This window comes from Oncorhynchus clarkii, chromosome 8, assembly GCF_045791955.1.
Source record: "Oncorhynchus clarkii lewisi isolate Uvic-CL-2024 chromosome 8, UVic_Ocla_1.0, whole genome shotgun sequence".
NCBI classification, from domain to species: Eukaryota; Metazoa; Chordata; class Actinopteri; order Salmoniformes; family Salmonidae; genus Oncorhynchus; species Oncorhynchus clarkii.
The window spans coordinates 26748560-26773111 of record NC_092154.1 but is presented as its reverse complement, the minus strand read 5'-3'; the positions used below and the strand labels follow the sequence as shown (position 1 = coordinate 26773111).

The 24552-nt window shown below is 45.0% G+C and overlaps 2 protein-coding genes across 2 annotated transcripts; both read right to left on the bottom strand.

Annotated features, from left to right (window-relative positions):
* Positions 1 to 1248: 1248 nt before the first annotated feature.
* On the bottom strand, positions 1249 to 14706 carry LOC139415202 (centrosomal protein of 170 kDa protein B-like). Its single transcript, XM_071163102.1, has 16 exons — positions 14654 to 14706; positions 14378 to 14495; positions 13029 to 13145; positions 12347 to 12865; positions 10948 to 12221; positions 10414 to 10602; positions 10087 to 10207; positions 8197 to 9987; positions 4421 to 4676; positions 4114 to 4285; positions 3795 to 3833; positions 3126 to 3263; positions 2806 to 2894; positions 2572 to 2665; positions 2417 to 2468; positions 1249 to 2207 (listed from the first exon to the last, which is right to left on the bottom strand). The coding sequence occupies exons 2-16, from the start codon at positions 14466 to 14468 to the stop codon at positions 1951 to 1953; spliced, it is 5199 nt and encodes a 1732-aa protein (XP_071019203.1). The 5' UTR covers positions 14469 to 14495; positions 14654 to 14706; the 3' UTR covers positions 1249 to 1950.
* LOC139415427 (centrosomal protein of 170 kDa protein B-like) lies at positions 14636 to 23681 on the bottom strand. Its single transcript, XM_071163526.1, has 5 exons — positions 23529 to 23681; positions 21095 to 21232; positions 17598 to 17687; positions 14869 to 14928; positions 14636 to 14719 (listed from the first exon to the last, which is right to left on the bottom strand). The coding sequence occupies exons 2-5, from the start codon at positions 21197 to 21199 to the stop codon at positions 14636 to 14638; spliced, it is 339 nt and encodes a 112-aa protein (XP_071019627.1). The 5' UTR covers positions 21200 to 21232; positions 23529 to 23681.
* Positions 23682 to 24552: the final 871 nt, after the last annotated feature.

The following is a 24552-nucleotide window of genomic DNA, read 5'->3' as shown; positions in this document are numbered from 1 at the left end:
AACTATATCATTATGTTACACGTGCACTTTCACAAAATAGTTTTAAAATAGTTTTTTTTTTTGTCTGTTCTTATTCTTTAACTTACAGGATTCCTCACACACAATCCCACATATCCCTGCTGCCTTTGCAGATGGAGGGAGTAAACTGTGACATTGGTTTAGCCCACAACAGCTACATAACTCACAGGCACTCTTAGTGCGCACACACACACACACACACACACACACACACACACACACACACACACACACACACACACACACACACACACACACACACACACACACACACACACACACACACACACACACACAGGACAATAAGGAACTGCTCCATTCTACCTTTACAGAGCTACTAGCACACTACAATACAGTCAATTTAGGAGACGGCCTACAGTCATCTTGGGCCAATTTACTAATTTGAAGCATAGGAACAATCTAAGATTTGACCTAGGCTTTGCTCTTTTCCATACCGTTCAAAAGTTTGGGATCACTTAGAAATGACCTTGTTTTTAAAAGAAAATCACATTTTTTGTCCATTAAAATAACATCAAATTGATCAGAAAGACAGTGTAGACATTGTTGTTTTTGCAAATGACTATTGTAGCTGGAAAAGGCAGATATTTAAATGGAATATCTACATAGGTGTACAGAGGCCCATTATCAGCAACCATCACTCCTGTGTTCCAATGGCGCATTGTGTTAGCTAATCCAAGTTTATAATTTTAAAAGGCTAATTGATCATTAGAAAACCCTTTTGCAACTATGTTAGCACAGCTGAAAACTGTTGTTCTGATTAAAGAAGCAATAAAACTGGCCTTCTTTAGACTAGTTGAGTATCTGGAGCATCAGCATTTGTGGTTTCGATTACAGGCTCAAAATGGCCAAAAACTCGTCAGTCGATTCTTGTTCTGAGAAATGAAGGCTATTCCATGCGAGAAATTGCCTAGAAACTGAAGATCTGGTACAACGCTGTGTACTACTCCTTTCAAAGAACAGCACAAACTGGCCCTAACCAGAATAGAAAGAAGTGGGAGGCCCCATTGCACAACTGAGCAAGAGGACAAGTACATTAGTGTGTCTAGTTTAAGAAACAAGTCCTCAACTGGCAGCTTCATTAAATAGTATTCGCAAAACACCAGTCTCAACGTCAACAGTGAAGAGGCGACTCTGGGATGCTGGCCTTCTAAGTATGCTCTTTCCCCTCTTTCTGATGCTGTATAGTGTATACTGCATTTATTTGGGATCTGGAACATTGTATGACACACCATCCTAACATTCTGTACGCACAGCATTCATATAGAACAAATCTTAAGCATATTCACAATATCAGACAATCAAGTTGAGAAAAGGGAGACTGGTGGTCCGTCAGTTCATTCAGTAGCTTTTTTTCCAAGCAGTAAAATATCCAAGTCATTCAGGAACATTCAATGAACCATATTTTACAAGACAAGCACAGAACACTGCAACCAACCTCTCTAATGCTGCTCTGTTTTGCCATGTCATTGAAGTAGTCCATCACATGTTCTCATGGACACCTAGGACTGTTTTCATCAGGATTATTACTATGGTAACAAAGTTGGTGCAAGAATGTAGCCTGTCTTATCTTGGGCATCTGGCCAAGCCTACAGTACTGAGCTACTGCACATTGTACAGGACAGGTAGACAAGGCATATGGACATTATTTTGTACACAATCCACTTATTAAAGCAACAAGTTACAACTTATTTTACTCAGCTTTGCCTACTTTTAGTTGAGCTTGTACAAATGTGGAAGAAGCCATTCTAAACAGTGGTACTCAGTTACAGCGGTGCTCAATTACAGTACACCTTTACCAGTCAAAACAGATACAGTATACTGTATATCATGATAGTTTTACATTACAAATGACCGTGTGGTGAAGGGAGGCAGTCGCCACCAGCAGATGCTACAGAAACCTGGGAACTCTGATCAGGCCATAAAGTTTGCCCCTTTGGGGCCTCGAGTGGTCCTCTTGGTGCTTTCGTTGGCGTTGGGTTTGGAGGTGGTGGGGCTGGTTGAAGGGCCAGCACCACGCTGTCTGTCCCCAGGCCCAGTGGGCTTACTGGGGGATTTCTTCTGCCGCGAGGGGGACCTGGTGGCCTGTCCTCCTGAAGCAGCAGTAGCCACTGCTGCCACCTTAGGGTTTCCACTGCCAGCTCCACCGGGTTCCACAATGCTGTTGATCACTACAACAACAAAGGGAACAGTCCATGTTCTATTAGATTCCGTAGGCCTGCTGGATCATATGCGTTCAGCTTTATTTACATGTCCTGAATGGGTCATGCAGACATGAAGCCGTTCAGGAAAAGCAATTCAACATCGCATTCCCAGTACATTTTTAGGAAGATTATTATTCTTTTTTATCTACAAAGAAAAACCCATGTGTAACTCTTACTTTCTAGTTGTTTCTGTACTCTTCTCAGCTCGTTCAGGATGGAAGAGATTTCCTGTGACAGTAGAATTAAAATTATTACGATTACACATTTTCCCATATAATGTCCTCAGTTTTACACTATCAACGTAAGATGTGACTGTCTACCAATTCTGTACCTTATTTGATGTTTTGAGGATGGGGACTTCGTTTTCAGCATTGATCTTCGCTTCGATCTCCTCCCAGGCCTCAGTCTTGTTGTGGAATAAAACCCTGACAGAATAAAAAATACTAAATACTGTATAATCCTTCAGAGCCAGGCAGAGAGGAATACATTGACTAGCTCTTTTCCATTTAACATACAATGCTAATATTACACAAGGTAAGAGCCAAGGCACATCAAGTTCCCTTACTTCATTTTCTCAGCCAGCTGTTCTGTGTTCTCCCGAATGGCCTGAGAGAGCTGAGAAACAGGGTTCAACATCAGATTGTCTAAAATCACCTAGAGGGAGAAAATGGTGAATGTCAAACACCCAAAGTGTTCGCAAAATAGTTTCACACACATTAATATACATTAGTCTAATTCCCAGAAGACCAAAATTAACTGCAACAGCTCATTTTGTGTAGCCTGAGTGCCAGTTTGTTTCTGAGTGAGCCTAAGTTTCCAAATCATTGATAATTAGTGAAAGTACAATTCTAAAGGGAGGAGAAACAAGGGTGACAGGAAAGTGACCTCTTCACGGTTCCACCGGGGCTTAGAGCTTGGGTCTTGGTCATTCATGTTAGGATCCAGGTCCATGACAGCGGTAGAACCTGGCGATAGTAGAACCTTCTGGTAGTTTAAGCTGGCCTCAGGAATATGTTGGACTAGCTGGAAAGAGAATAGAATCAGTGCATGGTCCGCACGTCCTGAACAACTGACATGGCCACGACTACTGAGGGAGTCAGTGCCTCAAGGCCTTCTACTGTACTTCAAGGGCACAGTGAGAATAAGAAGTTACAATATCTCTGTTATTCTGTACTAGAGAAAAATCAGCCAGTGTGACTAGTGCTTTGTGATTGCATGCACCAAGGCAACATGCAGGAGTGAGAGCAGTTGAACTGTGAGCAGTGAATTTTAGTTTTGCTGGGATACAAAAAAGCGACATTAGTGGAAGGTGAAAAGGTGTCTGTTGCAGTGACAGTGAAAGTCTGAAGTGAGCCAGTGGGAAGCAATTATGGTCCAGAAAATCTGTAAACACTCATTAAGAACACATGGAACATCCCAGTATGATAAATCCAACAGCATACGAGTGTTTGGATTAGTGATGATAGCCTGAGGAGTGTGGGAGGTGAAGGAAACAAATATCAACCGTTGCAGGAGACAGACAGAGACAGACACAGACGTATCTGAGGTATGCACCTGAGATGGGAGGACCCCTCGCAAAGATGTACATGGCCTCTGTACAGTAGAGAACAGAAACATGCTCATGATAATCTAAAAAATGATAAGGGATCCTTTGCACGTGTCACTGGACCTGTACATCATTTTGATGTAAGATCTTAGTGGCACATGTTTAAAATAACTTATAGAGAGGGAAGAAAATTCCCACAGGCTCCAGTGCAGTTGTATTATGCATTAGAACATTACAAAGGGATGGAAATAACTGTACATAGCGTGAGGTGCAGGTCGGGGGGGGGGGGCATATTTGAAGTGTATTATGGGTAGTGGACGGGCTCACCTCTTCCCGGCTAGAAATGGGGATGGTGGATGCGGGCCCGGGCGTGTTGGGTGCAGAGCTGGGGGAGGGGTTGGTGCCCATTCCAGAGGAACTCTGAGAGTCCCCGTCCCCCGCCACGTCATGGATCTCACGGGCCAGGATGGCAAGGTCCTTGGCCAAGTCCTGACTGAGCCTGGGAAGACAGAAACACAAGTCATGACCATTTAAAAAATACATACGTACAGAATGCATGTTCTACAGCTGCCAATCATAAGGCTCAATATGTGGTTTCAGCCAGGTGATCCATAGTGCCATTATGTCACCCTACTTTGCTATCTCGGCGCTGTGTGTGGTCCAGTTCTGGTAGTGGTCATCCTCATTCTGGACCTCGTCCTCCTCCAACTCCAGTGAACCGGACTTGGACCGGGCAACTTCTGCAGCAGCTTTCTCCTTCTGGGCCCGGGGGGTCTGTGTGGCAGCAGACATGTGGGAGGAGCGTTTGTGTTTGGGGGTTCCAGAGCTGGCCTCATATTCCTCTTCAGATGTGGAGGTGGAATCTGAACCCTTCTGCCTTTGACGGGAACCTACCAGATAACAGCACGGTTTTTCATTTGATCCATATCTCATGCAGTTACAGGATACATACAAAAAAAATGTGTTGTTTTAAAGGGCCAGCCATGAAGTGCGGCAACCCTAATTTGCTCCAGGGGCAAGTGTCTTGCACAAGGGCAAAAAAGGTGTTTCAAATAAATAAAAACATTTCAGCTAAAAAAAAATCATAGTTTTTCTGCAGAAATAGGGACTCCCAGCAGCACCACCTTTAGAATATGAACAACATTAGTCATTGACAGACCCTTGGGATTGCAAATACTAGGCCACAATATTAAAAATACTAGGCCACAATATTAAAAACGCAATACACCAGCTCTGCATGATATGGGTCATTAATTATCAGTTCCTTCAGAAATGATTCACACCCCTTGACTTTTTATATGCTTGGCTGTGTTACAGACTTAAAAAAAATTGATTAAATTTAGTTTTTTTTGTGCCACTGGCCTACACACAATATCCCATAATGTCAAAGTGGAATTGTGTTTTCTGATTTTTTTAATAGATTATTTAAAATTAAAAAGCTGAAATGTCTTGAGTCAATAAGTATTCAACCCCTTTGGTATGGCAAACCTAAATAAGTTCAGTAAAAAATGTGCTTAGTAACAAGTCACATAATAAGTTGCATGGACTCACTGTGTGTGCAATAGTGTTTAACATGATTTTTGAATGACAACCTCATCTCTTTACCCCACACATAGTTATCTATAAAGGTCACTCAGTCGAGCAGTGAATTTCAAACAAAGATTCAACCATAAAGATCAGAGAGGTTTTCCAATGCGTCGCAAAGAATGGCACCTATTGGTAGACGGGTCAAAAAAAATACACCATCCAATCATTAAAGATACAGGCATCCTTCCTACAAAGATACAGGCATCCTTCCTAACCCAGTTGCCGGAGAGGAAGGAAACCACCCAGGGATTTCACCACATTGTAGTTACTCCACAATATTAACCTAATTGACACAGTGAAAAGGAGGAAGTATAAAAATAAACAAAATATTCCAAAACTCGCATCCTGTTTGTAACAAGACACTAAAGTAATACTGCAAAATATGTGGCAAAGCAATTCACTTTTTGTCCTGAATACAAAGTGTTATGTTTGGGGCAAATCCAATACATTACTGAGTACCACTCCATATAAAGCAAAGTTGTGGCTGCATCATGTCATGGCTATGCTTGTAATCATTAAGGACTAGAGAGTTTTTCAGGATAACAAATAAACAGAATGGAGATAGGCACAGGCAAAATCCTAGAGGAAAACCTGGTTCAGGCTGGTTCAGGCAGCAGAGGGCATCATCACACTGCTTGGTAGCAACTACACTGAGCTCCTACAGGACAAGCCAAAATACAGCCTACCAGCATGCATCTCAAAAGGGAGACTGAGTCACATTCACTATGAAGGGGGGAAAAGGTCACTTCAACTCATTGTCAGGCCCTGTTTCAATACTCAGTGGCCCTGTGTTTTTGTGTGCACCTGAATTAGTTTTCAAATCTTAAATTTGATCATATACAGTCCCGTGAAAATGTGTTTGCCCCCTTTCTGATTGTCTACATTTTTAATGCTGAATGTTATCAGATCTTCAACCAAAACATAATATTAGATAAAGGGAACCGGAGTTTAAATTTTTTTATACTTATTTAATTAACAATGTTATGCAACACCCAATAACTGGTTGTGCCACCTTTAGCTGCTATGACTGCAACCAAATGCCTCCTGTAGTAGTTGATCAGTCTCTCACATCACTGTCAAGGAATTTTTGGTCCACGCTTGCATGTAGAACTGCTTTAACTTAGTAACATTTGTAGAGTTTCAAACAGGAACTGCTCGTTTCAAATCCTGCCACAACGTCTCAATTGGGATCACGTCTGTACGTTGTCTAGGCCATTCCAAAACTTCAAATGTGTTGCTTTTTAGTCATTTTAATGTAGTCTTGATTGTGTGTTTTGGATAATTTGTTTTGCTGCGCTTCAGCTCACAGACAGATGGCCTGACATTCTCCAGTAGAATTCTCTGATACAGAGCAGAATTCATGGTTCCTTCTATTAAGGCAAGTCATCCAGGTTCTGGAGCAGCAAATCATTCTCAAACCATCACACTACCACTGCCATGCTTGACCATTGGTATGAGGTTCTTTCTGTGGAATGCAGCGTTTGGTTTTCGCCAGACATAATGGGACCCATGTTGCCTAAAAAGTAGACTCCAGTTTGCCAAAAAAGCACCTGGATGATCATCAAAACTCCTGGAAGAATGTTTTATGGACAGATGAGTCAAAAGTATAACTTTTGGGACAACATGGGTCCCATTATGCCTGGCGAAAACCAAACGCTGCAAAACCAAAAACATTACAGGAAGCGTTTGTTCGCGGTCATTGCAGATAAAAAGGTGGCACAACCAGTTATTGAGTGTAATGGGGCAATTACTTTTTCACACAGGGGCATTCGGTGTTGCAGAACTTAGTTTATGAATAAATAAATTAAATAAGTATGTCATGGTGTTATTTGTTCACTCAGGTTCCCTTTATCTAATATTAGGTTTTGGTAGTAGACCATTCAGCATGAAAAATATGTAAAAGTAGAGAAAATTAGAAAGGGGGCAAATCCCTTTTCACAGCACTGTGTAACGGCTGTCGTGGGAAGAAGGTGAGGACCAATGCGCAGCCTGGTACGTGTTCATCTTTTTAATAAAGTCAACTGAACAACAAAACAAAGAAACAACCGAAACAGTTCTGTCTGGCGCAGCCACACAAAGACTGAAAACAACCACCCACAAAACACAATGGAAAACAGGCTACCTAAATATGGTTCTCAATCAGGGACAACGATTGACAGCTGCCTCTGATTGAGAACCATACCAGGCCAAACACAGAAATAGAAAATCATAGACAAACTAACATAGACAACCCACCCAACTCACGCCCTGACCATACTAAAACAAAAGACAAAACAAAGGAACTAAGGTCAGAACGTGACACACTGTAGGACTTTTAAATCATGAATAACAATTCTTTAGTGTAATGTGGAAAGGTGTCTGTTGCACTGACAGTTGCAGAGAAAGTCTGTATTGAGCCAGTGGCAGGCAGGCAGTTATGGTCCTGAAAAGCAGTAACCTTAAATCAGTAATTAAGAACACATACAACATCCCAGTATCATAAAAATATGAATTTGTATCATGACAAATTTGATCATACTGTATACACTTCTAGAAAAAAAGGGTTCTTTGGCTATCCCCATAAGACAACCCTTTTTGGTTCAAAGTATAATTATTTGGGGTTCCAGGTAAAACCTAAAAGGGTTCTTCAAAGGTTTCTCCTATGGGGACTACTGAAGAATCCTTCAGGTTCTAGATACTCTTACAAAAAAAGGTGCTATGACTTTTAAATCACAAATTACAATTCAAGATACAAAAACGTGTTCTCTGCATTGCTTTGTGCAAGCAAATAGCATGGCTATGCAGATTGAGAAGTTACTCAATGGTAACTTCAATAATACTCACTGGTTGTGCTGGAGTATTTAGTCCCGCTGGAGCGTGTGCGGGTGAGGGGCTGCTTCCCAGGGGCTCCAGACCCTCTTGTGACCCCCTGCTTTGCCCCTGCTTCACCCACTGATGTCTTCCTGACCGGCCCAGTTGATTCTGCACTCCGGTTGGAGAAGCCAGGCCGGGTTGAAGGGGTGGTGATGGAGGACTCGTTGTCACTAGGCGTAGTGAAGGAGCCTGCTCGCTTCCTGGGCATGGCCAAGATGTCCAGTCTGGAGAGGAGCTTCTTCCCGTCAGCAGACACCTTGGAGGGAGCAACGATGTGGTCTGAGTTCTGGGATCCCCGGTCAGTCTCAGTACCATCATTGTCAGAGGTCTCTCCCAGGCGTGCCCTGCGCAGCATGGATGCTCTGGTGGGCCGTGGTGCCGACAGGCTGTTGGAGCGGATCAGTGCCTGCTGTGCTGCACTCTTGGGGGTCTTCCCATTGTCCTCTTTCTGTAGGGGAGCTATGAGCTTCTTGTTGCGGCTGGCGGGCCGGGAGCCGGTCTCATGGTCAGAGGCAGTGTCAGGCCAGTGCTGGCCAGAACTCTGCTGGTCCTCTGATAGGTCCAGGGAACCGCAGTTCCCCGTGCTGCGCCGCATCTGGAAGCGCTTGGCCTGCTCGGCCTTGCTGCTGGAGTTATCACCGGCAGCTGCGTGGCTGCGGCGTTTCTCTGACAGGCGCTCGCGGGCCGTGGGCTGGCGGTGGCCCTTCTCCTGGACAGACGGACTGGAGGAGGACCTGGCGGCCGCCCTCTTCTTGGGGCCTGTGGTAACGTGGGTGTTCTTGTTGCTGACCAGGCTGACGGTGCTGGCTGTATCCACATCGGATTCCCCAGACAGAGAGTCGTCCATGTGACTGGAGGAACCTCCTCTCTTAGAACTGTGTCCGGAGCCTGAGGAGGGTAACTTGACCTCCAGGGAGGAGAGAGAGGCGTCTGCTGCTTCCCGGAGGAAGGGCTGTGGGTCCTTTGCAGTCTCTCTCCTCTGCTCCATGTCCCTCAGGGTGGGGTGACTGGAGATGTGGGGGAGCCTCTTAATCTGGATGTCGTCACTGGGTTGCTCCTTGGTGAAGCTCTCCTGCCTGACGAACGAGGAAGTCCCTAGAGAGTCTTTACTGGGGTCTTTAGACTCCTTGTCCTGCTGGGAGTGGAGGTTGGGGGCTGAGTTGTTCGGCTTGATGCCCAACCTCCGGGGCTCGTGGCTGCTCAGGTGCCTGATGAGGACGGTGGTGGGGAAGGTTTTGGTAGGGGCATCTCGCCCCCTATCAGGCCCCTGAGACAGAAAAGGGCTTCGGGCCAGGTCCGGCTTGCCTAAGCTGCATTCCTCAGAACCAATGTAAAAAGAGGTGGACTTGGTAGGTTGAGTCGGAGATAGCTTATCTTGACCCCTATAGTGAGGTCCAGCGTCCCCGGGCGAGGTAGCGCCACTCGTCCTCCCCTGGCTCTTCCTGGTCCTCTCCAGTACAGAGCCATCGTCAGAGCGGCTGGCATCACTCAAGCTGTCTGGGTCTACATCATCCTGGATGCACAGCCTCTGGGTGGAGTCCTGATGCCGAGGCGTACCACTACTCCTCTCCAGGGGGGTTTCGGGGCCTGGGTAGGGGGGTTCGTGGCGGATCAGGATGCTGGGGGTGGGGCTTTCTGGCTTGTCTCCGTCTCCAGGGGGAACCTGGGGAAGCAGCCTCCTGATCCTACAACTCTGGCTCCCCTCTGACTCAGAGTTATCCACGCTGTGGCTAGGCATCAACCGACTCATCAATCGTAAATCTAGAAAAGATAAACATATTTTAATTCAGAAAGATATTTTAATTCCAGTTGGCTCACATAAGTTCTGAGCAGAGCGGTCAGTGGGTGCAGACGACTCACCTCCCTCTGCAAATTCCCCTTGAGGTGGAGTACAGCCTGGTTCTGCACAGCTGTCTGCCAGACTGGCCCAGCGAGAAACCCACTTAGGCCCCTCCTGCGCTGCAGTGTTAGAAGACGGCACCTGAAACCGTGTAGGAAACTATGAGGGGTTAGATGCAGCTATACAGAGCACAACGTCGAAGGATACCCACCATTATAATCTCCTTCCAAGAACAATCCTAACATTGTAAGGAGAGACACTGTAGAAGCCAAAGGGAGTAAAGGAAGGACAAATAATAAACGTATTAAGTCCCTTATTTCTCCAGTAGCGTAGGACGGTGAGGTTACCTGGAAGGGGCCTGAGGGGGCCCCACTGAGAGCGGCTGGGTTAAAGCCATGCATAGACACTGCTTTCATTTGATCCACAGTGCTAGCGTCACTAGGCCGGAGCATTGCCGGCTCGTCCTTGCCATCATTAATGATGGGTCTATACACTCCGGCACCACTGTACTCCGGTGAGTCGAGGACACCAAACACCTGTCAGGGAGGGACAGAGCATGCATGAGGTAGGTAGGAGAAGAGAAGGGACAATGGGACTTTGCAAGGGGAAGAAGGAAGGACGGGGTGGAAGGGGATACTGGGTAAGGAGAGGAAGTTCTCAGCATGCATCCCTCAAGGTATTCCTATTAAGGTATCGTATGATTTATTCTAGAACTATACCACTTGTTAGAATTGTAGCAATCCAAACAGTGGAGAAGATACAGTACAATAATTATACGCAGCATGTGAAAAGGTCCACCATCCCACCAAAGAAGTCATGGTGGTGACAGACTTTAAAAATTGAGAATGTTTAAGGTGAACCTCCGGCTGCTACAATCTCACCTGGTCGATCATGTTGCGTGCCTCCTCTACCTCTTTGTCCTGGGACTCTGTTTCGATGGTGTACGTGCCGGCATCACTCAGACTGTCCTCTTCTTCGTTCCTCACCACCCTGGAGGCTTTTGGGTCCACCCCACACACCCCCAGACCCAGCGGCATTAGAGGGGTCGTGGAGGGGACGGCTGAGCGAACTGGAGAGGCAGTCTGGACAGGGCTGCGGGACGGGGGCTGAGAGAGGGCTAGAGCTGGGGAATGAGGGGCAGGAGTTGGAGAGTAGGAACGTGGTGCTGTAGTTTGCAAGGGGGTGCAGGGATAGGAAACAGAGGAAGGGGGGTCTAAGGGAGACGGAATGCGGGTGCGAGAGGGTGACATCATCATCACCGGGGGAGCGGACATGGGAGGAGACGTCTTATCTCTGGTGGGGGACAATGCTCCGTGGGCTGCATCCTTCATCAGGAACTCTGCTGCAAACTCCTGGGCCAGCTTGGACTTCTTCCCCACACTGCCAAACAGCTTGATGGTGATGCCAGAAGAAGCACGAGAAGAAGGCCCAGAACCGGAGGAAGAGGAGGCACTACCTCCACTCAGGAGCTCCTCTGTCTTCTCCCTCTTCAGGGAGCTCGACCTCAGAGGCCCGCCATGGCCCTGGCCCTTCAGAGGAACAGTCACCTGCTGGGTGGGGGGGATGTGTCCGTGCATGGAGTTTGGCCTCTCCCCGCCCTTCCGCCGCTCTAGCTTGGCCTTGAGGGTGGAGTAAGAGTCTGCGTGGGCGGGGTTGGCCGTGAAGGACTGGGAGCGTTTTTTGCGCGGGTTATCGAAGAACTCGATGATGAATGCTTGCTGGCTGAGTGGCTCCTGGGGGTCGGGCTTAGAGGGGCCCATGGTGGGGGAGCGAACCTCAGGCGGGCTTTCAGACAGGGGCCTCTCAGGGACCACAGGAGAGACTGGGGTCTGTTTGGGAGGAGAAAACTGAGGCTGGAGTAACATTTGTGATGGAACTGACGGGACTGTCTGGTGTGGTTGGACTGACAGCACTGTCTGTTGTGACGGCACTGACTGGTCAGACTGAATTGAATGGTGCGACTGGACTGTCTGCTGTGACGGAACTAATTGGTATGACCGCACAGTCTGTTGTGACGGTTCTGACAGCTCTGACTGGGAAAGCTCAGACTGGATCGAATGTTGCGACTGGATCCGGTGGTGTGACTTGCTTTGCTTCCCTTTCCCTAAAACCGGGTCCTCAGAATCACTCTGGGTCCCATCGTCATGCTGGTGTCCTAGAAACAGATACATTCAAACCACAAATGAGGGACAGAAAACACACACACAGCCCCTTCCCAAACCTCCCAACACCATACAGAATTCTATGAACGTTTATTTTTTTAAAGTACCACTCTCTTACCTTTGAGGCTCTTGATGTTTACGGCCTGGTCACTCTTGACACTGTAAACATCCTCACACGTGGGACGCCTTCTCATCATTCTGACATCACTGTGCACCAACCAATCTGCTACCTTGCACTCGGCTGACATCACCTCAGTGGGCGTGGTGGCCAGAGTTTTGCCGGACACCTGCTGCTGTTTCCTCTGGCGCGAGGAGAACTTGGTGACATGGTCCTTGATCTTGATCTTGCCTGGGGTGCAGTTGTCAAACTCTATGGTGAAGGAGGCGTGGCTCTGCACCACGGGGGGAGTGGGCGAGGTGGGGGTGGAAGGGGCACGGGGCGTGTCCGTGTCCTTGGTGGGGATCTCGTGGAGCTCTGCCCCCGGGGACTTGGGATGCAGCTGAAACTCCTTGGTAGGGATCTCAAAGTAGCTGGGCTCCCGATGGTAGGAGAAGCTGGACTTGCCCTGGGCGTCCCTGTACTCTAACAGGGAGCCATTCACCTCTGAATCTAACGCTGAACCTTCTTTAGGAATCTCTGCAAATGGATAGGTATGAAAGCACCAATGAGGCTACACAAGCAAATCAAAAGACAAGCATAAACCATTCTTTGTGCATTTCTATTCTTTAAAAAAGGAAATGCAAACATTTTTACATGATATTTCCTAAATGAAAATGGTGTGAATCGAAGATTCACTGACCTGGGTGACCCTCCTCTGACCGATGTCCCTCACTGTGTTGTCTTTTGCTGGCCGCATCCTCCTCCCCCCACCATGAGGGCTGGCCATACAATGGAGTGGGCCGGGAGGTTGGAGTCTCTGAACACGCAACACACACACACACACACACACACACACGAGAGGACTAATTTCTCTGCAGCAGTCATCATCTACTATTGGTCCACTGGGAGTTTAGAGAAAGAATATTCAAGGTTTGTCTCTACCCCACTAGAATACATCAAATCAGACACACATAAAGCTTGTTATTTATGACATAGTATTTCATCCAATGTGTCCAGCACATCCAGTTGATCTCGAGGCAGCGCTCGTTCAAGGTTTTTACTGCCGAGGCTACAGTGTTGATTTGAGTAAACCACTGGATTATAATTATGCCGTCACAGCCTCGCAGGGCAAGCATAAAGTATCAGGGAATCATCAGCCAGAGGTCACAACACAGGCAGCCTATAAAGCTGCCTTTAGTCGGTAGATAGTTGATTGTGACCTGTTTATGACGTAAGGATTACTCTCTGGCAGAGCAATTGGCAGTGGGGATGCCAGTGTGAATTACAGAGCAAAAAAAAAAATCAAGCAGGCCATCGGTGCTGAGCTGAGACTATGGGTGCGGTAGCCATCACCATGGAGACTGGATATGTCCGCATGCAGCCGCCGACGAGGGAGAGAGAGGGGTGACAAGGAGGGGGAGCATGTTGACATAGAATGAGCTGATGCTGACATCATGGTCGAGGGACATTTATTTATTATTGAGGAGCAGAGCAGAGTTCAAATACTCATCATCCTCACACACCATACCCTTCCAGATATTACTGAGTCACAGTTTACAAATCAGAATAATCCTGGATCATTCAGCCAAGTTATACAGCTGTGTTAGTATCATCCCAAAAGAAATAGAAAAACACACCATGTCCCTCCACAGCAGACGTGGAGGGGCGTCATCGGCGGATGCAGTGGATTGAGACGCAGCCCAAAAAACAGATCTCTCTAGCTTAAGCTGACGGATTTCGATGGGGATTTTTGTATTAAATCAAAATCAAATATTATGTTCATTAGATTGACGCAATCTTAAGGATTAATCAGTGAGATAAATGAAAAGAGAGCAACCCACTATGTCCCAATTCCCGGAGTTGTCGTGAGCTCAAAGCCTCTATCACATCATGTAGTTATCCAAACAGGTCTATCAATATGAGCACGACATGTATCTAGACCTCCTACTAATGAGCTTTGTTTTATGAGAGAAAAAAAAAACACACATACCGTGAAAATACACGGTGGAAGAGCATTTAAACAGGTTTGAAGCCTTCGCTAACGCTCACCTTGAGACAGAGATTTCCTGTCCGTCTTCTCTAGCTTGGACCTGTCATCCAGGTGCTCAGCCCTCTTCCCCTCTGAAGCTCTCAGACCCATCTGCAGCTGGCTGGTGTACTTCTCATGCTGAAACAGCAGGAGGCGCAACACAACTCAAAAAACAACACACTCAGGTTGCCTAAGAGAGCTCCAGCTAAATGATGCGATGGTAGACCAGTACGGTCTGAAAAGCTAGGGTTTATTGTTCAATACAGTTGAGGTTTGCATTAGCATAGAAAGCTGACCTTGAGTGCCTCCTCTGGGACTTTGTGTTGGCTCTTCTCCAGGACGTACACATGGGAATGTAAATACTAGGTTAAGGCAATAGCCAATCACATCACAGACAAGCAATTTCAATCAAATTCCAAAGCCAATGTTGATTACCCATATATGGCACAAGAATTATGCACTGATGACGTGAGTGAGGGAAAAAAAGGATATCATATCCGAAGCGAATGACATCAGACAGCTTGAGGGTAATGTAAATCTGGTCTGGGATCCTCAGGTCATTCACAAAGGTCTAGAGGGGAACACAACATAGTTGGTTACTGTAAACAGGAGATGTTGAAGGATCACATGTAACATGAGTCTCCACGATGTCCTGGGATAAACACTGTGCACCACTCATCCACCTTCAACACAAGAGCAAGAATTTCAGTGGTATTTCAGTCCAGTACAGAAGAACAACTGTATGGCTAAGGCGAGGGTAAACTAGTGGCACAGCCCATATGTGAAGAGAAAACAACCAGGATGCAAACAGGAGATGTTTGCTAGAGATTTAACAACGCATAGATACAAGCCCTTAGCCTAACGGTAGCGCTGGGCTAATTTGACATGATCAATCCAGTCTAGTGGAAGCTATTTGGAAAGTGTCCATGTTGCCCACCTACTACTGAGGGAAGTCTGCATCAGCTGCACAACAAACAGTTCAGTGAACTATATAACAGCTAATCTCCCGCTCCGACCCAACAATTTCCCATCTCACAGCACTATCCAGAGGCTTTTACAATTTAAAGGGAAAATAGCTGCTTGACTACTCAGTAAAATGGCCTCAGCAGCACTGTTGGTCTACAGTTGTCTTGTTGTATGTCATTATCACCTGGGTAGTTTGGGTCCTGGATGCTGATTAGACAATATACCATGGGTATGACACAATAATACTTGTTTACTGTTCTATTTATGCTGGAAACCAGTTTAGAATAGCAATAAGGCGTTGTGACTAAGAACAGCTCTTAGCCTTGGTACAGCGCCTTTGGAAAGTATTCAGAGCCCTTGACTTTTTCCACATTTTGTTACGTTACAGCCTTATTCTAAAATGGATGCAATTGTCGTCGTCCCCCCCCCCCCCTTCAACAATCTACACACAATATCCCACAATGACAAAGCAAAAACAGTTTAGACATTTTTGCAAATGTATTAAAAATGGAAATATCAAATTTACATACGTATTCAGACCCTTTAGTCAGTACTTTGATGAAGCACCTTTGGCAGCGATTTCAGCATCGAGACTTCTTGGATATGACGCTACAAGCTTGGCACACATGTATTTGAGGAGAGTCTCCCATTCTTCTCTGCAGATCCTCTCAAGCTCTGTCAGGTTGGAGCGTTGCTGCACAGCTATTTTCAGGTCTCTCTAGAGATGTTTGATTGTCCCTGCCGCTGAAAAACACCCCACAGTCTGCTACCTCCACCATGCTTCACTGTAGGGATGGTGCCATGTTTCCTCCAGATGTGACGCTTGGCATTCAGGCCAAATAGTTCAATCTTGTTTTCATTAGACCAGAGAATCTTGTTTCTCGTGGTCTGAGAGTCTTTAGGTGCCTTTTGGGAAACTCCAAGCAGGCTGTCATGTGCCTTTTACTGAGGAGTGGCTTTCACCTCCCTAACCAAGGCCCTTCTCCCCCGATTGGCCAGGCGACCAGCTCTAGGAAGGTGGTTCAAACTTGGTGGTTCAAACTTCTCCCATTTCAGAATGATGGAGGCCACTGTGTTCTTGGGGACATACAATGCTGCAGATTTTTTTTGGTACCCTTCCCCAGATCTGTTTCTCGAGCCAATCCTGTCTCGGAGCTATACGGACAATTCCTTCGATCTCATGGCTTGGTTATTGCTCTGACATGCACTGTCAACTGTGGGACCTTATATAGACAGGTGTGTGCCTTCACAAATCCTGTCCAATCAATTGAATTTACCACAAGTGGACTCCAATCAAGTTGTAGAAAGATCTCAAGGATAACCAATGGAAACAGGATGCACCTGAGCTCAATTTCGAGTCTCATGGCAAAGGGGCTGAATACTTATGTAAATAAAATATTTCTGACATTTACAAAAATGTCTAAAACCTGTTTTCACTTTGTCATTATGGGGTATTGTGTGTAGATTGCTGAGGAACATGTTTTATTTAATACATTTTAGAATAAGGATGTAACATAACCAAATGTGGAAAAAGTCAAGGGGCCTGAATACTTTCCGAAGGCACTGTATATTTTAAGCAATGAGGCACGAAGTGGTGTGGTATATGGCCAATATACCAAGGCTAAGAGCTGTTCTTAAGTGGAGTGCCTGGATACAGCCATTAGCTGTGGTATATTGGCCACATACCACAAACCCCCAAGGTGACTTATTGCTGTTATTACATGGTTACCAACATAATTAGTAAAAAAGTTATTTCAATTTTTTTTTTTTTGGTCATACCCGTAGTATACGGTCTGATATACCGTACCACGGCTTTCAGCCAATCAGCATTCAGGGCTCTAACCGTCCAGTTTATAAACACCCATGTAAAATAGATAACCAGCTTAAGCAAGCACTTAATGAAACGTATCTTCTATGCTAAGCTTAGAACTAGCATTTACATTGTCACTGCACAGAAGCCTACATACAGCATGAGCAGATAGTTTCTGTGTTTCTAACGTCATAGGACAGCTCTTAACCATTCATAATTCTCTGCTTCTTTTAGCTAGCATTAACACACCCATGTAAAATAGATAACCGGCTTAAGCAAGCACGTAATGGCACTTATCTACTATGCTAAGCTTAGAACTACTTAACAGAACACTGAAACATCTAGGGCCTTTTTATCTCTGTGTGTAGTAAGGGGAGTCCTTGTACCAAAGACCATTTAACTTTCTATTGAAAGTATTTTAGCTTGTACCTTCCTCTTTACCCCTCCCTCCCCTGGGTACTCACTCCATTGAGGCTGCCCAGGTCTTTGACCAGGTGCTCATCGGTAGCAGGGTTGTAGTTGATGACGGCATGCTGCTTGTCCACACTTCGAGACTGGAAAAGAAAATGAGAAAACAATGGATGGTTTACTTCCACTGTGCCCTACAATTACAATCTCTTTTTAAATAAATGTCATACTACAGATGTAGGACCTTAATTTGATCACCCTATTGCAGGATACATTTCCTGCAATGCAGAAAAAGCTAAACTTGTAGTGCATTTGAGGTTTAAAAAGACTTAATTTTCCCTTACAAACAATGTACCAACCCCTACAAAAATGTCCATGAATTATAATCCACATTTTATCTTGCTACAAGATTATTTTCCTGCTGTAGAAAACTGGCTCAAATGAAGATCCTACACCTGTACCTTAAGATGTACCATTACTACACATGACAGTGACTGTAAAATCTATAATTTACATTCTGCAGTGATGCAATTTGCAAGACTATTTTCAATACCTCCATTACTCATATGAAGTAAGCAACATGTCAATACTGTGTATGACACTCTATACCCTCATGCTAGGAAGTTAACGGTTACAGGCACATATGTCAAATACTTGATTCAGTCCCTATGGGAACCAACGGAACAGAACCAAAAGTGCAAACTCCGAACTCCTGTTTCTCAACTACATGTGAGGGAAAGACTTCACAAGCTAAATTCAATACAGCTCACCATAAGACTCCTCAAACTAAGCCACGTGGATTCCATTAACCACCCGTGCTATTTTCTTGTGGGACGCGACTACGCAAAAGTTAGAACACTCTCACAACCATAACACCATTTAAAAGACGAATAATTCAATCCCACCAGACTATCTAAAAGCGTGTGTCTCAGGAATCTGAGCGATGCATGTCCAACAGGCCTCTATAAAAATGCAAGGGAACTGGAGAATGACTCACTAGATGATTAATAGCATCTAGTTGTATTCGGTGAATTGTATGAATGATGAGCAAAAAAAATGGTACTTTACATTCCCATCCTCCTACTCACTACTGCCTTGAACATGCCTGTGCTGAGTACACTAACACAATGGCAGGCGTTTGCCTTGATAGTCACTACTAAAGAGCAGTGTTTCTCGATCCATTTCTCAATACATTCCCCACCCACAAAACAAGTTACTGGGTACAGTTACTAAAAAGTTGGCCATGTCAGTTGAAAAGGATTTCCCTACTATGACAGGGGAGAAGGCTAGACAGCGGAAGGAAGAGGGAAATGTTCCAATGTGGATACATCCGGGAAGTGAAATGGGTCAGAGACGAAACTCAACCACATCATGACAGGAGCCACCATCCAGACAAGTATCCAGAGTGCTTCAGACAGAGACCAAAAGCATTCTGCCTAGCCAAGTTGCTAGGCTAGTTCAGTGCAAAAATCACTGTTAGACACATAATGATGAAAGACCTAGTGATACTGAAGCCTGATACAAGAGACAAAGGGTGGTAGTCCAACTCAGTCATGAACCACCTCAGGTGGGGGGCCCCATACCACTGAACAAAATACTCTATGGCAGTAATGGCACTAAAATGGCTAAGGGCCACAATGCTACTATCAAAACAGTAGCTTTGTACAAGCATTGTATCCGTTTTCAATTAATAATAACATCATGACAAATAATCCAGTTCAATAAAATGGTGTAGTTGCACCAGTGTGTCATATATTCAAAATAGTGTTTGGAGCTACACAATACAATCATTGTTGCCAGATGTATGAGGTAACTTTCACCGCTAAACAAATAAAAAAAAGGTGATAAATAGTGCTGGAATCAGACACTGCTGTGGCTTGGCAGGTAGGAAGGACAAAGGCCTGTTATCTGTGGCCAACAATATGGAGGAAGTGTAAGTTACACACAACACAGAGAAGAGAAGACCTTTGTCCCCTTCAGAGGGCTTCGGGAGGATAATGAGACTAACTTTAAAGTGCAGGTATACTAACAAATTGGGTTTAGATTGAAGGAGCGGGTGAGAAAGCATTAGTCCTATAACACAATATTGTTCCCGGATGGCAACAGGCCACCCATTCGCCGTGTGAGGAAAAAGTCCATCTCAGCTGTTGCTATTGGCAACAGATGGCCACATCAGAAGACACTGTGGGGCAGACAGCTCTGCATCATCAGGATCTCCGAGCTGGCGCCATGGCAACTGGTAGGAACTATATACAGTATACTGTACATAAAATTAAAAAACAGGCCGCATTTTGGATCATGCCAAGGTTAATAACTCCCAGCGCTCTAAACAACCTCTTTTTCACTTCAGACTTTTGTTGAGAACTGAGGTCTTCCTCTAGTAGCAAATCAGAGTGTATCTAGGTGTTGCTTTTTGTCATATCAAGGGCTGAGGCTTTGACTGGCCAAAGCCTGACACCAATAGTAGATAGCCAGTCGTTTTGTTCAGAGTAACGTTACAGTCATCTGAACTATGCAGTGAAATGGTACATCAATGTGGCTATAAATATCTGTATGTAAAATGACGGTGCTGTTCCACCCACACATCAATAAGGAAGGTAGTGATCTCCAGCCGACAGACAAGAGTGCTAGCCCTAACCAGATGACAACCTTATCGACATACCATCTCATTGACCATCCCAAAATAAGAGACCTTTGTTGAGAGGCGTCTGCTTCCTTCAGTGATTTCTGTGATGTTTGACATCCATTTCCCCTTTATGCCACCCCTTCCTACTGTATGGTAGCCAATCAGATAGTCCTAAAAAGAGCCTTTACCATTACAAATAGTCAGCCAGTGTTTCTGGAAGGATTCTGAGGAGGTTCCCATTTTGTCTTAGCCCAGCACTAACACACCTGATTGAACTAATCAACTAATCACTGAGCCCTTGATTAGTTGAATCAGGTGGGATACAACAAAATTGGGCACCCCCTGAAGGCTCCTCTGATTGGATTTAAAAAATACTAGTCTCTGCTACTGCACTGTAGAAACCCTTGCACAGGTCCTCCAGACAGCAAACGCTGACATGATCGGATAAAAGTGAGCATGCTTTCAGAAGGAGGATAGATTGACATATTTTGAGTGTTGATCAATTTGTTGTCTTTCATGCTACACAGGAAAGAGACAGCGGCTGAAGAGGCTTTTCTGACTGGGTGGATGACTCACTGTCCCATGGGCACAACTACCTTCTGCTAATGGTGCCCATGGGACAGTGAGTAAACTACCCCATCAGACAACCCTCTTCAGCCTTTCTCGCTTTCCCGTGTAGCATGACAGACAACACAGTTTTATTTACTGCCCTACTCCAGCCACAGACATCAACTCTGAATGATCTTAGTAGTCACTGAGTTTTACTCACAGACTCCCCCTCTTCCTCATGAAGAAGAGGACTACATGGTATACAATAGTATCTCTAGTTATCTGCGCCTGAGGGTAAGATGATGCATTAGATTAGAGAGTAACATCAATATTAAGCTTTTTAAAGGAGGTCGTCAGGGCCAGGGCCACGTCACCTACTTGCAGCATCAGCTCACAGTCCTCCCGGCCCACGAAGATCATCTCTCGTGGAAGACGGTGGCGGGTGCCAGAGCTGCTGACCAGGAACCATGATGTCACGCTCATCTTCACAGGCCCCCTGGGAAACCCCTTTGCATCCTGGGACACACAGGAGACGCATACAGTATGTCAGGGTAGGACACGTGCAACGTACAGTATGGTATCCATTCCGGGAGGTAGCCATCACCATAATCATGAACAATCGATCATACTGACCAATTGTCCCTTAAAATATGTCTAAATGTTTTTTTGCCATCATAAAATGCATCCAATGGGCAGGTCTCTCCATTAGATAGACATTTTGTGGCACATAAATATTTACATTGCTCCAGTGTTGTGGTAACACACAAAGTCCAGCACACTGTCAAGTCTTGTAGACACATCAGCAAATAGAGTTAAACGATGTCTAGAAAACGTCAAAGAACCGTAACCTATTCATCAACTCAACCAACAAACTATCAACTGCTGATTTCAATGCTGTCACTTTCCATTGTACATCGATCTGCTCAACGTAGGCCTGGCTATGGACACCCTTGAGGGAGCAGGACATGAATTGATTGACCTGTTATTTGAGTTCACTTGTTCACTCACAGGACTATTCATACTGCAGTCCCAACATGCCGTGCAGGATGCTGATTCACAGGAAATAACATGAGAAAGGGTGGTGGTATCAGTGAAAAATCAAAGGCAGGCTTATGCTTGGATGGAAATGAGATTGAGAGCATTTTTTTCAAATGACACTAATGAAGCATTCTGTGAGAATGATCAGTAACTACTGTCAGTGTGTCTTTGCAATGGTTCAATGTCACCAACAGGGAATGAATGGTACTGTAGCTAGGTCAGTGGTGTAGGTAAGCCCATAGCCCTCTGTTTAGAAGTCAGCGCTGCTATGACACCACACGCTTTGGGACTGGTGGCAAGGGATGTGAAACAGAGGGCCCAAGATGCTACGTTGTAACTAAAACACTGGAACCACGCCCTAGACCAGAGAGGGCCAGCCCTCTCCTAGAGAGCTACTGGCTGCTCAGGCTTTTGTTCCAGCCCTGCTCTAACACGCCTGATGTAACTCATTAGCTGCTCATCAGGATGCTGAGTCACGTGTATTAGATCAGGGTTGTTAAGGACAGGGGGATACTGCTAGCACGGCGATAGCGATATAGCACAGCCTTATAGCACTGAAATGATGAGGGGCTTTAATAGCAGCAAACAGCATCGCAGGCCTCTGATCTGTAATCTGAATGCTTGTCTTTCAACAGGGAGGTTTAAGCTTAAAAAAGGGCCAATGTACTGCAATGGACAAGGGTGGTGTTGCTCTGATACCAAAACGAAGGCAACAATGCTCACATTAGAAATAAATGGAGAGAAGAAGATGGAGAGGTCTTTATAGCAGCTAGAATGTGGATGGAAGATCCCTGCCCTATCCCTACAGCACTGTGATATTACTTCTTAAGACCACGGTTTTGTGTAATATCACATTTCATTGAGGTTTCTCACATTCAATAGTTTTTCCCTAACTAGAATCCTCACTACAATAGCTCCGTGTTACAGTGAACACCCGAGAAAGTGGTATTGCTGCTAAGTAAGCCTTACAGACACCCAAAACCAGAGCTGCCCATACAAAATAACAATGTAGGCCTATGGTGATGAATATTATTACTGCATAATAGGTAGCGACATACTGACTATAAGAAATCTCATCTCAAATGGAAACAATGGAACATATTTCTGAAGCAAATCTTAATGATTCATAAACACACGTATTATTCATACTAAGAATAGGCATCGCATCAATTTCCACACTACATTTACAGGCCGGTGTCAGTAGCCAATAAGATGCACGTGATAGCCTACATAATGTCTGTATGCCCTCTTTGAAACATGCACCGTTATAGGATAATTGAAATCCCATTTACATTCAAGCTCAACCTAAATGTGTCCTTGAGGCGACCTGACTCGCTTCTTCAATAGTTTCTCCAACGCCTTTAATTTGTTCATTAAATAACCGGATCAGACAGCGCAGCTGGTGCCGGATGCTCGCTGGATGATGATGTCTGCCTTATATGCCCAGCCCAGCACTATTGTTAGTTCAAATAGTCCTACTGCGATACAACTTATACAATTGACTGGGCGCAATAGCCTAATAGCTATAGGCAGAGGATGCAACTGTCGATACTGCCATGGACAGAATGCTACAATCAATGTAGCTAACATTAAAAAGGCGCGTTTAGCGCCAAAAGGCTGGAGTAGTCTACTGCCCCATTCAGTGAGGACCAGCTAGATCTTTATCGTTTTAACCCAAAATATATCGCCGTCGACCATACCAAATAAAATAGGCCTAGGCCACTGGCATGATGAAATAATGTAATTTTCTAATATTGAAATCCTCACGACCTACCTACAATATTCCAGATGCTGCTCCCCACAAAAAAAGCAACAAACGATGTCACCATCAAATAGACAGCACCAGCCCAGTCTGTGGTCAAATGTGGCTTCAAATCGATCTCGTTACGCGGGTCCAGGTGAACAACTTGCACTTCGGGTGAGGATATCGATGCTGCTGTTATGGCATTTCTGTCTGCCCAGCGCGCCGCCTCCAAACGCCCAGCAGGACCAACGGCGAATATCTGATGCTCAGTTATCTGGTGGTGCACCTGCTCTAATGTATGCCGAATGCAGGATTATATAGCTATGTCTATCCCAAATAAATATGAACAAGCGTTGTCTAACGAAGATTCGTTGCAGATTCTTGCTGAAATATTTTTGGATATTGAAAATGTGGTTTCAAAATCATTCACGTGAGGGGCATTGGACACCGTTATGTGATGACGTCACGTCTTTTGTTTTCATTATAATAAAACAAATTATTGTAGTGTAGGCTGACAGCGAATTTTGAATTGCTGATACGAATTCAAATGTTGCAAAAGTGTGTTATTATTACGGATATTGACTGTGCCTTCTCATCCCACCCGGACTGCCAGGTAGGCCTGGTAAACTACATGTCTGTACCTCGCGCTTTTGGATAGCCTGTAAATCCACGCCCTTGATTACATAGTAGCCTACAGGAGGCTATTGAAATTGGTGTAATTTCTGTTAATGGTCAATTATAAATAATGAATTCAAATCAGCTTCCTGTAAAACTATCATGTCATGGATGATTTAGATGCTTAATTTGGCCATTATGTGCCCCAAAAAATCTAATGATTAACCTTTCATGTCTGTTCTTATTTTGTGATCTTATGATTACACTTGATCCAAGATGGGCCTATCTTGATTAAGATTAACGGAAAATAATGCAACCTTCACTATTTACTACATTTAATAATAAACTGCATAGCCTTTTGAGCCAGAAGATGGCGCACTATGCATGCCAAATATGGCTTTGCTGAACTAGAATTTCCTTGAGGAACTAGCTGAAGAAA

What these genes read in the sequence shown, in the direction of transcription:
- LOC139415202 (XM_071163102.1), bottom strand. Translation starts at nt 14,468, where the DNA reads ATGGGTCTGAGAGCTTCAGAGGGGAAGAGGGCTGAGCACCTGGATGAC. An exon ending in AGGGGAATTTGCAGAGGGAG is followed by an intron (nt 9,988 to 10,086) that starts GTGAGTCGTCTG and finishes TATCTTTTCTAG; the next exon opens with ATTTACGATTGATGAGTCGG. An exon ending in AGTACAGAAACAACTAGAAA is followed by an intron (nt 2,208 to 2,416) that starts GTAAGAGTTACA and finishes TTGTTGTTGTAG; the next exon opens with TGATCAACAGCATTGTGGAA.
- LOC139415427 (XM_071163526.1), bottom strand. Translation starts at nt 21,199, where the DNA reads ATGAGCGTGACATCATGGTTCCTGGTCAGCAGCTCTGGCACCCGCCAC. An exon ending in ACCTGGGCAGCCTCAATGGA is followed by an intron (nt 14,929 to 17,597) that starts GTGAGTACCCAG and finishes GTTCCCCTCTAG; the next exon opens with ACCTTTGTGAATGACCTGAG. An exon ending in TTACCCTCAAGCTGTCTGAT is followed by an intron (nt 14,720 to 14,868) that starts GTCATTCGCTTC and finishes GCCTTAACCTAG; the next exon opens with TATTTACATTCCCATGTGTA.